The sequence below is a fragment of the Carcharhinus amblyrhynchos genome, chromosome 7 (genome assembly GCF_965287045.1).
Source record: "Carcharhinus amblyrhynchos chromosome 7, sCarAmb.v2.hapA, whole genome shotgun sequence".
Classification (NCBI taxonomy): Eukaryota; Metazoa; Chordata; class Chondrichthyes; order Carcharhiniformes; family Carcharhinidae; genus Carcharhinus; species Carcharhinus amblyrhynchos.
In genome coordinates, this window is record NC_137330.1 from 18474337 (window position 1) to 18488262 (window position 13926).

Sequence of the window (13926 nt, forward strand, 5' to 3'; positions counted from 1 at the left end):
CATCACAAAAGCAAAAGCAAAAATAATTCAGTTATGATCACATTGCTGTTTGTGGGAGCTTTATGCACAAACACTGGCTAACCCATTTTCAAAACTAACTAACCCTTTAGAAGTACTTCATTGGCTGTTAAGAAAATGCATGTGACAGTGGATGCATTATTTCTGTCAATTGCACTAATAATCAGACATCAACATTCAGGAGGCACAATTGTTCAGAGGATTTACTGCTGTGTTTCATCAGCAGGAGATGAGTGGAACCCCAAGAGAAGTGACATTTGTGACATAGAAAGGCATGTAAAATGTTTCTGTCAGTTTTGCAGGTTAGTAAGAGGAAGTTAGGGGAATCCCATGAAAATTCAGGCCCATTGAGTGTAAACGGATAGAACTAAATTACTTAATGTGTTACAGACGGGGAGAGAGATACATTTGGGCTTGATTGTAATGGATTTGAGCTTGGACTTGAGAGACCAATTTCTGCGAAGGACAAGAAAGAAAGGCAAACTGAACTCCTCTATTTGTCTCACTTCCGTCCATATGCAGAGCTATTTGATATTTTTGAAAAAAACCTGTCGTGTTACTCCAACATCCGTTTGTGAAGTTAGCTTTGTTTGTTAGTTAATTTTAATCAGAAGTTATTATTTATTCATACAATCAAACCCAGGAAGTGGTTACTGCAACTCCACTCCAAGAGATTTTACAAATAGGAATAACTTTCCTAGGTTGGAAGTGTCAATTACAAGGGCGCACAGGTTCAAGATGAAAGGAGTAAAGTTTAAGGGAGATGTACAGGAGAAGTTTTTCATGCAGTGTGTGCTTGGAACATGGTGTCAGAGGAAGTGGTGGAAGCAGGCACGTTAGCAACATTTAAGAAGCACCTGAATGGATACATGAATAGTGTATCCGTACAATATGAACTCAGTATGGGCAGAAGGTTTCTTTATAGTTAGAACATCATGATCAGCACAGGCTTTGAGGGCCGAAGGGCCTGTTCCTGTGCTGTACTTTTCTGTGATGACACAGAAAGATGAGGTTGATGCATAAATACTTGGTCCGCTCTACAGAAATCTTCTGGAGGACCAGGCTTCAAGGAGGTTTAGGCTTGAGGTAGGCTTTTCTATCAGCTGGAGTCCTGCTTTGGTGTCAAAAGACTGGGTGTTAACAGTGGACTGCCCTGGGAGTTCAGAAATACAACATTAAAGCAAAGGTCAGACAAGCTTAGGTCATTTAGCCAAGTGTTGAGTTCCACTGATGAGTCAGTTTGAGGTTAACAATTAGTTTTTGTTGTCCCTGGTCAAAATCCATTATTCACCTTAGGAGATAGGTGATGGCTATTAATGTTTCAGCTGGTATAATGAGTTTTAATGACTGTCTCTTTGTTATAAGTCCAGGTTGGAGAATCAAACCATTTGCTGCTCCCTTGTTTCATGGATTGTTGTAGGCCCACACAATGACAGAATCCATCCAAAGCAGGGTTCAGGCTGATAGAAAAGCTTAAACCTCCTCAAAGCCTGGTTCTCGAGAAGATTTCTGCCATTGCCTATAGAGTGGACCAAGTATTTATGTATCAACCTCATCCTTCTGTGTCATCAACAACAAAGAACAAAGAAAAGTACAACACAAAAATAGGTCCTTTGGTCTTCAAAGACTATGCTGATCGTGATGCCCTAACTAAAAAAAACTTTCTGCCTATACTCAGTCCATATCGCTTATTCATGACTCATCCAAATGCTTAAAGTTGCTAACTTGCCTGCTTTCACCACTTCCTCTGGCAGCATGTTCCAGGCACACACTACATGAAAAACTTCACCTGCGCATCTCCCTTAAACTACTGTGCAGAAGGAGGCCATTTGGCCCTTTGGGTCTGCACCGACCACAATTCCAACCGGGCCCTATCCCTTCAACCCCACACATTTACCCGATTAATCCCCTGGCACTAGGGTCAATTTAACATGGCCAATCAACCTAAACTGCACATCTTTGAACTGTGGAAGGAAACCACAAACTCCACACAGACAGTGTCTTGGCTGGGATTGTACCCTGGTCCCTGGCACTGTGAGGCAGCAGTACTAACCACTGTGCCAACATGCCACCTCCAACGTGTGAGATTTCAAAAGGATGAGAGTTGAGCTTTGTCCTGTAATTATTGTTGGAAGTTTCCAGAACTGTGGCAAACTTCCAAATCATGTGACATATGGCAGCCTTGCTTTTTATCCAGCAGAGTCCATTTTTAAGTCAGCTTTGATTTACATGTTTTATGATTTTAAGTCAGCTTTGATTTACATATTTCATGATTTCTTTTATGGACTATGGATAAACAAATTCAAAATCTTGGGGATGGCGTGGTAGCACAATGGTTAGTACTGCTGCTTCACAGCTCCAGGGACCTGGGTTCGATTCCTGGCTCGGGTCACTGTCTGTGTGGAATTTACACATTCTCCTCATGTCTGCGTGGGTTTCCTCCGGGTGCTCTGGTTTCCTCCCACAGTCCAAAGATGTGCAGGTTAGGTTAATTGGCCATGCTAAAATTGCCCTTAGTGTCCTGAGATGCAAAGGTTAGAGGGATTAGTGGGTAAATTAGTGGGATTTGGGGGTAGGGCCCGGGTGGGATTGTGGTCGGTGCAGACCCGATGGGCCGAATGGTCTATTTCTGTGCTGTAGGGATTCTATGATTCAAATTTTCATTGGATTTGCTTCCACTTATAGAAGTAATTTTGACCACATTGAGCACTTTGCCAACACCTCCTGCAAACTCCATATCGCATAGGACAGGGTCAGCAGGCTCATGGAAACCCCAGCACCTCCAAGTTCCTCTCCAAGCCATTCACCATCCTGGCTCAGATTATATCTGCTGCTCCCAGTGCAGTCTTCTGTATATTGGAGAGACTAAATGCACACTGGGTGCCCACTTTGCACAACAACTTTGTTCAATCCACAAGTATGACTCCAATCTTCCTGTTGTTTGCCATTTCAATTCACCATTCTGTTTTCATGCCTACATGTCCATCCTTGTATTGCTGCAATGTTCCAGCAAAGCCCAGCGCAAACTCGAGGAGTAGCATCTCAGCTTCCAGTTGGGAACTTAACAGCCTCTCAGACTTATCATTGTGTTTAACAACTTCAGATGATGCAGTCTCTCCTCCATCCTGACACTTTTTTAATCCATTTGCTTTGTCTCAACACTCCCCTCTCACATCCAACAGGGCCATCTGTCATTTGTTCTTAAGTTTTACTTTTACGAAGTGCTGACTTATGCTGCTATTAACACATTCTGCTATCTTGCCTTTAACCTACCAGCAGTACCTTTTTAAGTCTCTGACACTATCATTTATCCTTTCTTTGTCTTGTGCCCTACACATCTTTGTCCAATCTCTCCAGCTCTCACCAACTACTGACCTACTACTTTGCTGCCCACTCCATCCCTCTTAAACAGTATAAACCCCTTCAATTTATCCCTATCGTTAGCTCTGAAGAAAGACATACAGACTCTGTTTCTCTGTCCACAGGTGCTGGGTATGGAATGATCTGCCAAGTAAGGTGGTTGGAGGCAAGCACGCTAGAGATGTTTAAGAGTAACTTAGACAGGCACATGAGTGGGTTGGAGATGGGAGGATATAGGAGATTGTTTTAAATAAGGTTCATTAGCATTGGGACGTCCCTGGTAATGTATAAGGATGTGGTATGATAATAATGTTTTTTCTCTTTTAATTCACAGGTTTTAAGTCGGTCCGCCTTGTTGTCCGACGAGGGGCATACGCGCGATGGGTTGTACTTGGGCTGCTCTTGAATGTTCGAGATTGGCCTAGTGCTTCATGTCACTAGTGTGTGCTTAAACTGGACCAGATGCTGGGCAAGACGACAGCTCAGTGACTATCACTGTTTGCTGTGCAGACACATGGATTTGGGCCGGTGTCTGTGGGAGTTTGCGCATTCTCCCCGTGCTTACGTGGGTTTTCTCCGGGAGCTCCGGTTTCATCCCACACCCCAAAGACACACTATTAGGCTGATTGGAAGTAATAAATTGTCCCTAAATTAGTTTCCCTCAATGTGAATTGCCATAAAACAATAGATGAGGGTCATGGGTGGAGGGGAGAGACTGGTAATGTTAAAATGGCGGCACGGGCTCGTTGGGCCGAAGGGCCTGTTTCCCGGGCTGTTTTTGTTCTTTGTTCTTTGCTAGATCTGCTGAGTATTTCCACTATTTGCTGTTTTTATCTCAGATTTCTAATCCTGATGGTATCCATCTACCAGAGTGTATGCTATTCCATTGCTATTTCTAAGTCTCTCTCATTCCCTGTCCACCTGCCCTGCTATTGAAGTTCATGCTTATCCTATCCCTAGGAAAGGTGATTCTTAATTATCCTGTCAGCTGCTGCCTTATCCATGCATCTAATAACTTCTAAAGTTATGGACCTTTATACTTTGGACACAGAGGGAGGCACACAGCTCTCACAGTCAATGTTGTATGCAATCAGCATGCACCTCACTTCACATATTCTTGCTTTATGTAAGTATCACATCAGTCATTCTGGCAAGAAAAAAAACTACATGGATGGAAATCAGTGGAATGTGGCAACGCTACAGTTTTCCTGGGCACAAATGTTTCATGGGCCACACTCAGAATCCATGGGCCGCAAGTGGCTCTGAATTGCTCACCATTGGTATAGTTGCATTACTGAACCTATTGCACCTTTTGACTTAAGAATCTGCAAGTGAATAGGTTGAAATGTCATATTAACCATGTACGTTAATGTCTGCTTCTCTGGCACCATTCATTTGTAAATTACGCTCATATTTTGTGATTATTTTGAGCAGTTTGAGTGTAGCCTTTTTGAGTGAATTGTATTTTATTTACTCAGTAGAGTTTCTTTTGATGTTCCTTTGTTAACATTGTCTTTTCCAGTTCTTAATATCAGCGATGCCTCCTTTAGGAGTAACGAGTCTTCTTGGATGGCATTTAATCCTTTTAATATTCGCCACAAGACCCACATTAGGTTGCAGTTCCTTCCTCAGTCAGCAGATGGTATCTTGTTCTACACTGCACATCAACTCAGCCCTCGTTCAGGTAAGCCCAGTCGTTCAGTGTTAACTTTCGTCTGTGTCAACATGTAATGATAAAGGCTGTAAACTAATGTGCTTCCAGAGGCAGCACAATCCTGCCAGTGTTTGTCTTGGAATTGCTTTCAGGCAGTTAATCTCTGAACTTCTAAGTGCAAAAAGATACCTTTTCAAACCATTGTTGCTTGTTTCTGATTTTCGTTGTCCGTTTTACTCCTTTCCAAACCAGTGAATCAGATATAGGAACAGGAGGATTCTGCCTCTTGAAGTTGATCCACTATTCAATTAGATCATGGTCAATTTGTATCTGAACTATATCTATCGACTTGGTTCCATAATCTTTGATTCCTTTACCCGACAAAAACCTGTCTCAGCTTTGACATTTTCAATTGTCTCACAGACTCAAGAGCTTTTTGGGAGAAAGTTTCTGATTTCCATTCCCCTTTGTGTGAAGGAGTGTTTCTTGACGTCACCCCCTAAATTATCTTGCTCTCATTTTAAGATTTTGTTGCCTTGTTCTGGACTGTACCTCAACAAAGGAAATAGTTTCTCTTCATCTGCCCTAACAAATTCTATAATCGTCTCAAATACTCTAAACAGGTCGTCCCAATGACCCCAGGATTTTCCAGTCATGCTTGCCCCAAGATTAGAAATTCCCGTTCAAGATCAACGGACCTTCACATGATCTGCCGAATTTTCTGTCCCACCCAGCTATGATTCGCCCATGCAGTTAACGAGTCATGAGGTACACAACACAGAAAAAGGCCTTTTGGCCAAGCTTGTTCACACTGGTCAAACAACCCAACTATTCTAATCCCATTTTCCAGCACTTCGTCCATATGGGATTTGTCCATTTTTAAGCCCGTCAGAGCCTCCAATATCTTCCCATTTCCTATAAGGGAACACAAACCTGGTCTTTATAATCATACAATGTAGAAAAGGCCCTTCAGCCCACTGAGGCTGCACTGACAATAACTTGCACTAAATCCCATTTTCCTGCACTTGTCCCATATCCATGACTGTTGTGCTAACTCAAGTGTTCATCCAAATATTCTCTAAGGCTGTAATGTTTCCAGCCTCCACTACCTTCCCAGGCAATGAATTGCACATTCCCACCACCCACTAGTGACTCAAACGTGCATCCTCTCAAATGTACTGTCACACTCAACTCAACTCAAACATGCACACACTCGCTCACTCACACATGCTCTGTAATTTGCACACGTGCTCTAACTCGCGTACGTACTCTAATTTGCACAGGTGCTCTCCAACTCGCAACTGCGCTCTCCGACTCTCGCCCTCGCGCACACTCTCCGACTCACGCACTAACTCATGCACGCACTCACTCAAACACACTCACACACGGTCACGCACACTGTAACACACACTCACACAGACTCTAACTCACAGGCACTCAAACACACACTCACTTCAAATGCACTCTAAAACAGTCAAATATGCACTCCCCCAGTAACTCAAACATGCAACCTCTCAAATGCACTCTCACACACTCAAATGCACTCAAATGCCCTCTTGCACACCTCACAACTGCTCACTCACACGTGCACACTCCCACATGTGCACGCTTCCGCATGTGTGCCCTCGCGCACATGTGCACTCATGCACATGCGCTCACACACACACATGCTCAAACACACGCGCGTTCACACACACGTGTGCTCACACACATGCGCACTCAAGCAAATGTGTGCTCACCACATGCACGCTCACACATGCGTGCTCATTCACACCTGCTCATGCATGTATGCATGCTTATGCGCATGCACATTTATGCATACATACATGCATGCTCAGACACACAGGTATGCTCATGCACATGTGCATGCTCAAGCCACGTGCGCTCATGGACACATGCACTCATGCATGCTCATGCAGGCTCACGTACACGCATGTTCATGCATGCGCACACTCACATGCACTCACGCACACATGTGCAACGAGGCACACACAAACTCACGCACACAGGGGCTGCACATACATGCACATGCATTCACACTCACTCATACAGACTTGCACTCACTCAAACATACTCACACATATACTCAAACAGACAGATCAGAATTTTACCATTTTTGGGCCTTGGTAAAGGGGAACCGGCGTGAAAGTGAATCGGGCTTCTCACCTCATGCCCAACTTTACCAAATTTTCACACTCGAAAATGGGCCCAACTTGATGGTAATATTGGGCCCTGTGTGTGTGATTGTATGGGTATGTTCAAATGAGTGAGGGTATTTGTGTGTGTGTGTGTGTGTGTGTGTGTGTGTGCATGTGTGTGTGTGTGTGTGTGTGTGTGCATGTGTGTGTGTGTGTGTGTGTGTGAGAATATCTGTGTGTTTGAGTGAGCCTTGCCCATCAACGAAATGCAATTTCTCAGTACTCATGATCTTACCAGAACTGAACTTACGGTGCAGTCAACTTCTCAACCATTTCCGGCGAGAGGCTGAATAAATTATTTAAATATATTTAAATGTTTATTTGCATGTGTTTAGTGAGTCCGATGCTCAGTTGTCCAGGCTTGTCTTTATGTCCTTGCTCGGGGAATTGGTCTCTGGTGAGGAAACACCTGCTCCCCATGAACAGGGAACAGTCGTGTTGCCCTCGCTGGTAGAACTGGAGGCCATTGAGGCCCCCTTGGAGAGGCTGAGGGCAAGGGGAGGGTGCCCATTGGGCAGTGCCAGCTTGGCACGTTGGCATTGCCCACCAGGCAGTGCCAGGGAGTGGGGCCTGGCGATGGCAGGGCCTGGATATGGCAGGGTAGGCTGGGGTGCCCCAATTGGTAATGGATGGAGGGTGCTGTGCACTCTGCGTGTGATGAGTGACAGTGGGATCGAGGCCCACTGCGCGCTCTGCCTGCGATTGGTAGGGGGACAGAGGGGGTGGCCTGCTGATGCTATGCATCAGATTGGGGGAGGGGGACGCAATCGGTTGGAACAATGGGGGCTGTCTTTTTAGGCAATGTGGGGTTCATGATCGGCTGCCAGCCTCCGCAGTTGCCTGACAGCACTCTCTCTCTACATATGCACAATAGCTCCCATTGCTGCTGGCTGGCGCATTTAGCTCTGCCCGTTGCTTCTAGTAGCTAGAAACAGTCGTACCCATTTTCTCATGCACTATGCACACAAGGTCAGGAATAAAAACTCACCCAAAAAAATGGATCTACAACTCTGCCGTTTTCATGCTAGTTACACACTCGTAAAATTCCACCCACAGTCTCACATACACACTTACACGACTGACTCAAAATGCACTCACACACTCAAAAACTCGCACTCTTATGCTCACAAATCCACATGCATACTCACATGCGCACAGAACTCATTCTATTACTCAGACACACACACTTATGCTCACACATATCCACAAACACCCTCACTCAAACACACAGACATTCTCACACACACGCGCACACACACACACACACACGTGCGCGCACGCAGGCACGCACACGCACACACACTAACACACACACAAATACCCTCACTCATTTGAACATACCCATACAATCACACACACAGGGCTCAATTTTACCATCAAGTTGGGCCCATTTTTGGGCGTGGAAACTTGGTAAAGTTGGGCATGAGGTGAGTAGCCCGATTCACTTTCACGCCGGTTCCCCTTTACCAAGGCCCAAAAATGGCCGCAATGGGTATCATGCCTGAAACAGGTGCAACGGTCGTTTAAATATATTTGCATGCATTCCCCTTGACTTAATGGGCTGCACGCCCAACTTTACCGGCACTTTCCCTTTTACCACCACATTTGCCAATCCAGAACCGATGAAACAAACTGCTCCATGTACACCTGACTCGGGCACTCCATCAGTAGGGGTCAGCAAGGAGGTAAGTGCCTAGCATCCAATGACTCTCTGCTGTTTACGTGGGTCCCCTTGTTGCGGCCATTTGGGTTGGTGGAGGCTCTTTGAGGGTGTGGAGGACTATTGCTCAGTAGGATGTCCGATGTCCGATTTACAGCACAGACGAGGTCTCAGCACTGACCTCGGGTCTTATGGATGCTGCTGGATCCTAGTGCACTCAGCACTCTGCCAGCTGAAGGATGTGCACAAAGCCCTTGCAAATTGCACTACTGCAGCCTCTCAACTTTTCAAGGAACTGTGATTCTGGGGAGCATGTGGCTGGGGGAATGTGGGGTCTGTGATTCTGGGGAGCATGTGGCTGGGGGAATGTGGGGTCTGTGATTCTGGGGAGCATGTGGCTGGGGGAATGTGGGGTCTGTGATTCTGGGGAGCATGTGGCTGGGGGAATGTGGGGTCTGTGATTCTGGGGAGCATGTAGCTGGGGGACTGAGCAGTATGGACAGTGACTGCTGATGCGTCAGGGGTAAGCAGCATTCCTTAACCTCTACATGTGTTCCTCGCATCTCCAACCCCCCCACTCTCTTCAGAATGACAAGATAGCTTTGCAATGCAACCAGTTGATCTTGCTGTTCTTTTGGTTGTTGCTGGAGCTAAAGAGGAGGAGCAGGAGGAAGAATTGTGGGCACAGGAGGCCCAGGCATTCCCACTTGCAGGAGTAGAGCGAGATGACCACCAGAGGCAGGAGATGGCCGCCATTTTCCCAGAGAAGGAGGGAGCAGCGAGTACCATGGCACCCGGCAGTACCATGCACGAGTGTCATTTAAAAAGATGCCAGACACTGTGTGATGCTGGTAGCTCCACCTCTGAAAAGAGACAGTGCAATACCTGTGCCACCTATGGCAGGACCTGGCACCTCAGAGCAGGGGGAGGGGGTACTCGCTTTCAGTGGCTGTCAAATTGACTGTTGCTGTGAATTTTTAATCAACTGGCTCCTTTCAGAGCCCTAGCAGAGATGTATGTGGCATTCCCCAGTCAGCTGTGCAGACCTGTGTTAAACAGGTCACTGAAGCCCTGTATGCCCAGGCAATGCAGTACATCAAATTTGACCTGGACCAGATCCAGCAGGAAGCCTGGGCTGCAGGATTCACAGCCATTGCGGGGATGCCTAATGGACACGGGGCCATTGACCACAACCACATCACCCTCGAGGCCCCCCTGCCGAATCCATGAAGATTCATCAACAGAAAGAGGTTCCACTCCATGAATGTCCACCAAGGCACTCGGACATCCTGGATACATTTGAAGAGGAGCTCAGGCTGCAGAAATGGCTCATGGGTGATAATGGGTTACCCGCTTTGGACATGGCTGATGATGCCTACGCGGAGGCTGTGAGTGAGCTGGAGACTTGCTATAATGAGGCCCATGTAGCCATCCGCGCGATAGTGGAGAGGTGCATTGGGCTCCTCAAAACGCAATTCCGGTGTTTGGAACGCTTTGGCAGGGTCCTACAATACAGCCCCCTGGTCTCTTCCCACATCGTAGTGGTGTGCTGTGCTTTGCACAAACTGGCACAGCAGAGAGGAGGACTATTGAAGGAGGAGGACATGGAGACTGACCAGCCAGGCTTTACTGGGAGGAGGCTACCCAGCAGAAGGAGGAGCGAGAGGAGGAGGAACACAACCAAGGAACACCACCCAGGCGCTGGAGGGCTGGCAGCTCGAATGAGGCATGCGAGGGTGGCTAAGGAGGCCCTGATCACCAGAGCTGGGGGATTGTGTTTGTAAATTCCATCACCCCCACCCCCAACCCCAACAGAGCCCTTCCATCTCCTGCAACATTATCACATCAGAGTAGTGTGCCTGGGTAAGCTGTGTTAACAAGTATCATTGACAGGCAGGAGGGTGATGACAATTATGATGATGCCCTGGTGCAAACTAGTCTGACTCCCTGAGCTCCGCATGCACGTTGGCACCTGGGCCTAATTCCAACTGGATCTTACACCCCCATACAGGGCCCTGGGGTGGGCGGAGTAGGGGAGGGGAAGGAATCGCTCGTGGGCTCCAGGAAACCAATGGCTTCATTTTCTCAGTAACATGGCATTGAGGGACCTTAAAAAACTGATATCAACATGAAGCATCCCTCTGGTGATCATCAGTGGAAGAGCATTCCTGTTCGAGACAAATCTGAGACAAATGAGTCGCAGGTGGGTGGTGAAAAAAACATTTAATGATGAAAATAAAGGTGTTTAACTAATATGTTCTAACATAAAAACATGTGAACGGAGAATATTAAGGTGCTTAAGGATCTATCTAACTAGTGCAACCCTTCACCCGTGTCATCTTAGTGCAACTATAACTTCCTAACCTTATGTGGCCTACCACTACATCTCAGTGTCTCCCCAGAATGTACATCGGAGGTGGAGGGGGCAAGTTGCCTGCCTTGTCCCATGGCCTGTGATGCACTAGGGGTGTTCTCTAGAGGCCCTGGACCTTGAGGGCCCTCACCGGCTTCCAAGTGTCTGGAACATTTCCATGACACCCTCTTCCTCTTGCTGCCCCTGAGATGCCCTGGTATCAGGAAGGGGGGAGTCAGAAGGTATGGCCACAGTCTCTTGCTTGGAAGGCCCCAGCACAAGCTCGAGCCCTCCTTCCTCCCTTGGGGTTTCCTGTGGATACTCCATGGGACGGCTCTGCTTCTTCACTGAGCTCCAGAAGCTCCAACGTCACTGTCCCTGCCACCCTTCCCATGATGCTCGAGCCCTCTACGATGGCTTTCTGTCAATGGTTGCAGCAAGTGCCCTCTGATACTGGGCCACCCTCTGCAGCGTCTCAGCCATGACCCTCTGTGACTGAGCCACGTTCTCAAGGGCTGCTGTTGGAGCCTGCTATGTCACGGTGCTGTCCCGCTAGATCTCCTGCAAGCACTACAGCCCCTCAACCATGGCCCTCTGTGAATGGGCTACATTCTCTAGGGCTGCAGCCATAGCCTGCCGTGTCTCAGCGGTGTCCCACCGGGTCTCCTGCAGGCTCTTGACCCTCTTAGCCATGGGCTGCAGAATCTCAAGGATCTCAGTCCCTCAGCTGTGGCCCACTGTGATTCTACTATCTAAATAGCTGTAAATTGGGAGAGGGAAGTATGCAGTGGAACTGGATATCCTTGTGCACCAGTCACTGAAGATAAGCATGCAGGTGCAGCAGGCGGTAAAGAGGGCAAATGGCATGTTGGCCTTCATTGCAAGAGGTTTGAGTACAGGAGCAGGGATGTATTGTAATTATACAGGGCCTTGGTGAGGCCCACTGCCTGCAGCAGATAAAAATAGGCCAGGCCTATATTTGCAATGTCTATGTCCAGAAGATTGGGCGTAAAAATTCACCCAAGAATGGATCAGGAACTCTCCCATTTTCACGCTAGCTGGACACGCAATCATTCTCGTAAAATTCCACCTTAAATGTCAGAAGTTATAAATATCATTCATTTAATCATGCATTTCCCTGGTTATACTTGCTGCTTTAGGAGAATTAAGGCTTGTCTGAATCACCCAAAAAATAAAGAATATCTCACTGGTTTCAATATTGCATGGTTCTCTTCAGTGTGCATTCCAGAAACCATCAGAGGAGTAAATTCAGCTGATGAAAATAATTTGACATGCAAAACGAGGACAGCTTTGTTAGAGAAGAAATGTTTCTAAGGGGATGCGCACCATAACTCTTGAGTATACCAGGAGCTTATGTAGAGGTTGCTGTAGAGCACAGGCTATTCAGCACAACTGGCCTGTGCTGGTGTGAATGCTCCACATGAGCCTCATCCCACCCTGATTTCTCTCACTCACTCAGCATATCCTCTCATTCCTTTCTCCTGGATGTCTAACTAGCTCTCTCTTAAATACGTCTTTTGTGGTCAGCTCAACTAGTCCCTGTGGTAACAAGGTCCACTTTCTCACCACACTCTCAGGTGAAGAAGATTCTCTGTTTTCCCTTTTAGGGTTGATCAGTGACTGTTTTACGTAAGTGGTCTCAAGTTTTATACCAACCCGATAAAGGACACGTTTTTTCTATACATACACTGACAAACTCTTTTGCCATCTGAAGGACTTTGACCAGGTCACTTCTCGAGAATGTCTTCTGCTGGAGTCAGCCAAGTTTGCTAAGAGGTGGTCATAGGCAGCATAACAGTAAAGCTTTTAAAATAATGATCTAGAGATTGAGCTCAGATCTCAACACAATTTTAACTTCAATTAATTAATAAATCAGGAATAAAGATGTTAGTCTTATTAATAATGATCATTAAACTACTGGATTGTCATCCAGACCCATCTGGTTCACAAGTGCCCTTATACTCATAAAAGAAGGAACTCTGCCTTTCTTATCCAGTCTGGCCTAAATGTGTCTTCAGACCCACAGCAACGTGGTTCTTAACTGCCCCCTCAGTAGAAGCAGCACAGCACAGTGGTATACAGCTGGGCTGGAGTGATACAGGGAGTTCTCAGTGTTGACTCCAGAACCCTCTCATGGTATCAGGTGAAACATGAGCAAAGAAACCTTCTGCTGATTACTACATGGCGGTCTCTTCTCTCCCCCTTCCCCCTCCCCTCTCAGTTGATAAACATAAGAAATAGGAGCAGGCGTAGGCCATCTAGCCCCTTGAGCCTGCCCCACCATTCAATAAGATCATGGCTGATCTGAAGTGGATCAGTTCCACTTACCCGCTTTCTCCCCATAACCCTTAATTCCCTTATCGATCAGAAATCTATCTATCCGTAACTTAAACATATTCAACGAGGTAGCCTCCACCACTTCAATGGGCAGAGAATTCCAGAAATTCTCTGAGAGAAGAAGTTCCTCCTCAACTCTGTTCCAGAAGCGTTACTTTCAGATCAGGAAACTCCTTTTTAGTGTACAAGTGGTGCTGGAAGACTGAAAAACAGCTATTAATCAAAAAGGATTAAGGGTTAGACTGAGTAATTACAGGGCAGTCAGTGATGGGTGAATCATTGGGGACAATTCTGAGGAACAGTATAAATAATCATTTAGAAAGGT

The 13926-nt window shown here is 46.5% G+C and overlaps 1 protein-coding gene across 1 annotated transcript in view; it reads left to right on the top strand.

Annotated features, from left to right (window-relative positions):
• The window catches only part of LOC145345355 (protein eyes shut homolog), a 92192-nt gene that overhangs the window by 68744 nt on the left and 9522 nt on the right, over window positions 1-13926 (top strand). Inside the window, exon 7 of the mRNA XM_080193171.1 lies at window positions 4901-5062. Within this exon, the coding sequence (XP_080049297.1) occupies window positions 4901-5062 (162 nt within the window). The remainder of the gene's footprint in view (window positions 1-4900; window positions 5063-13926) is intronic.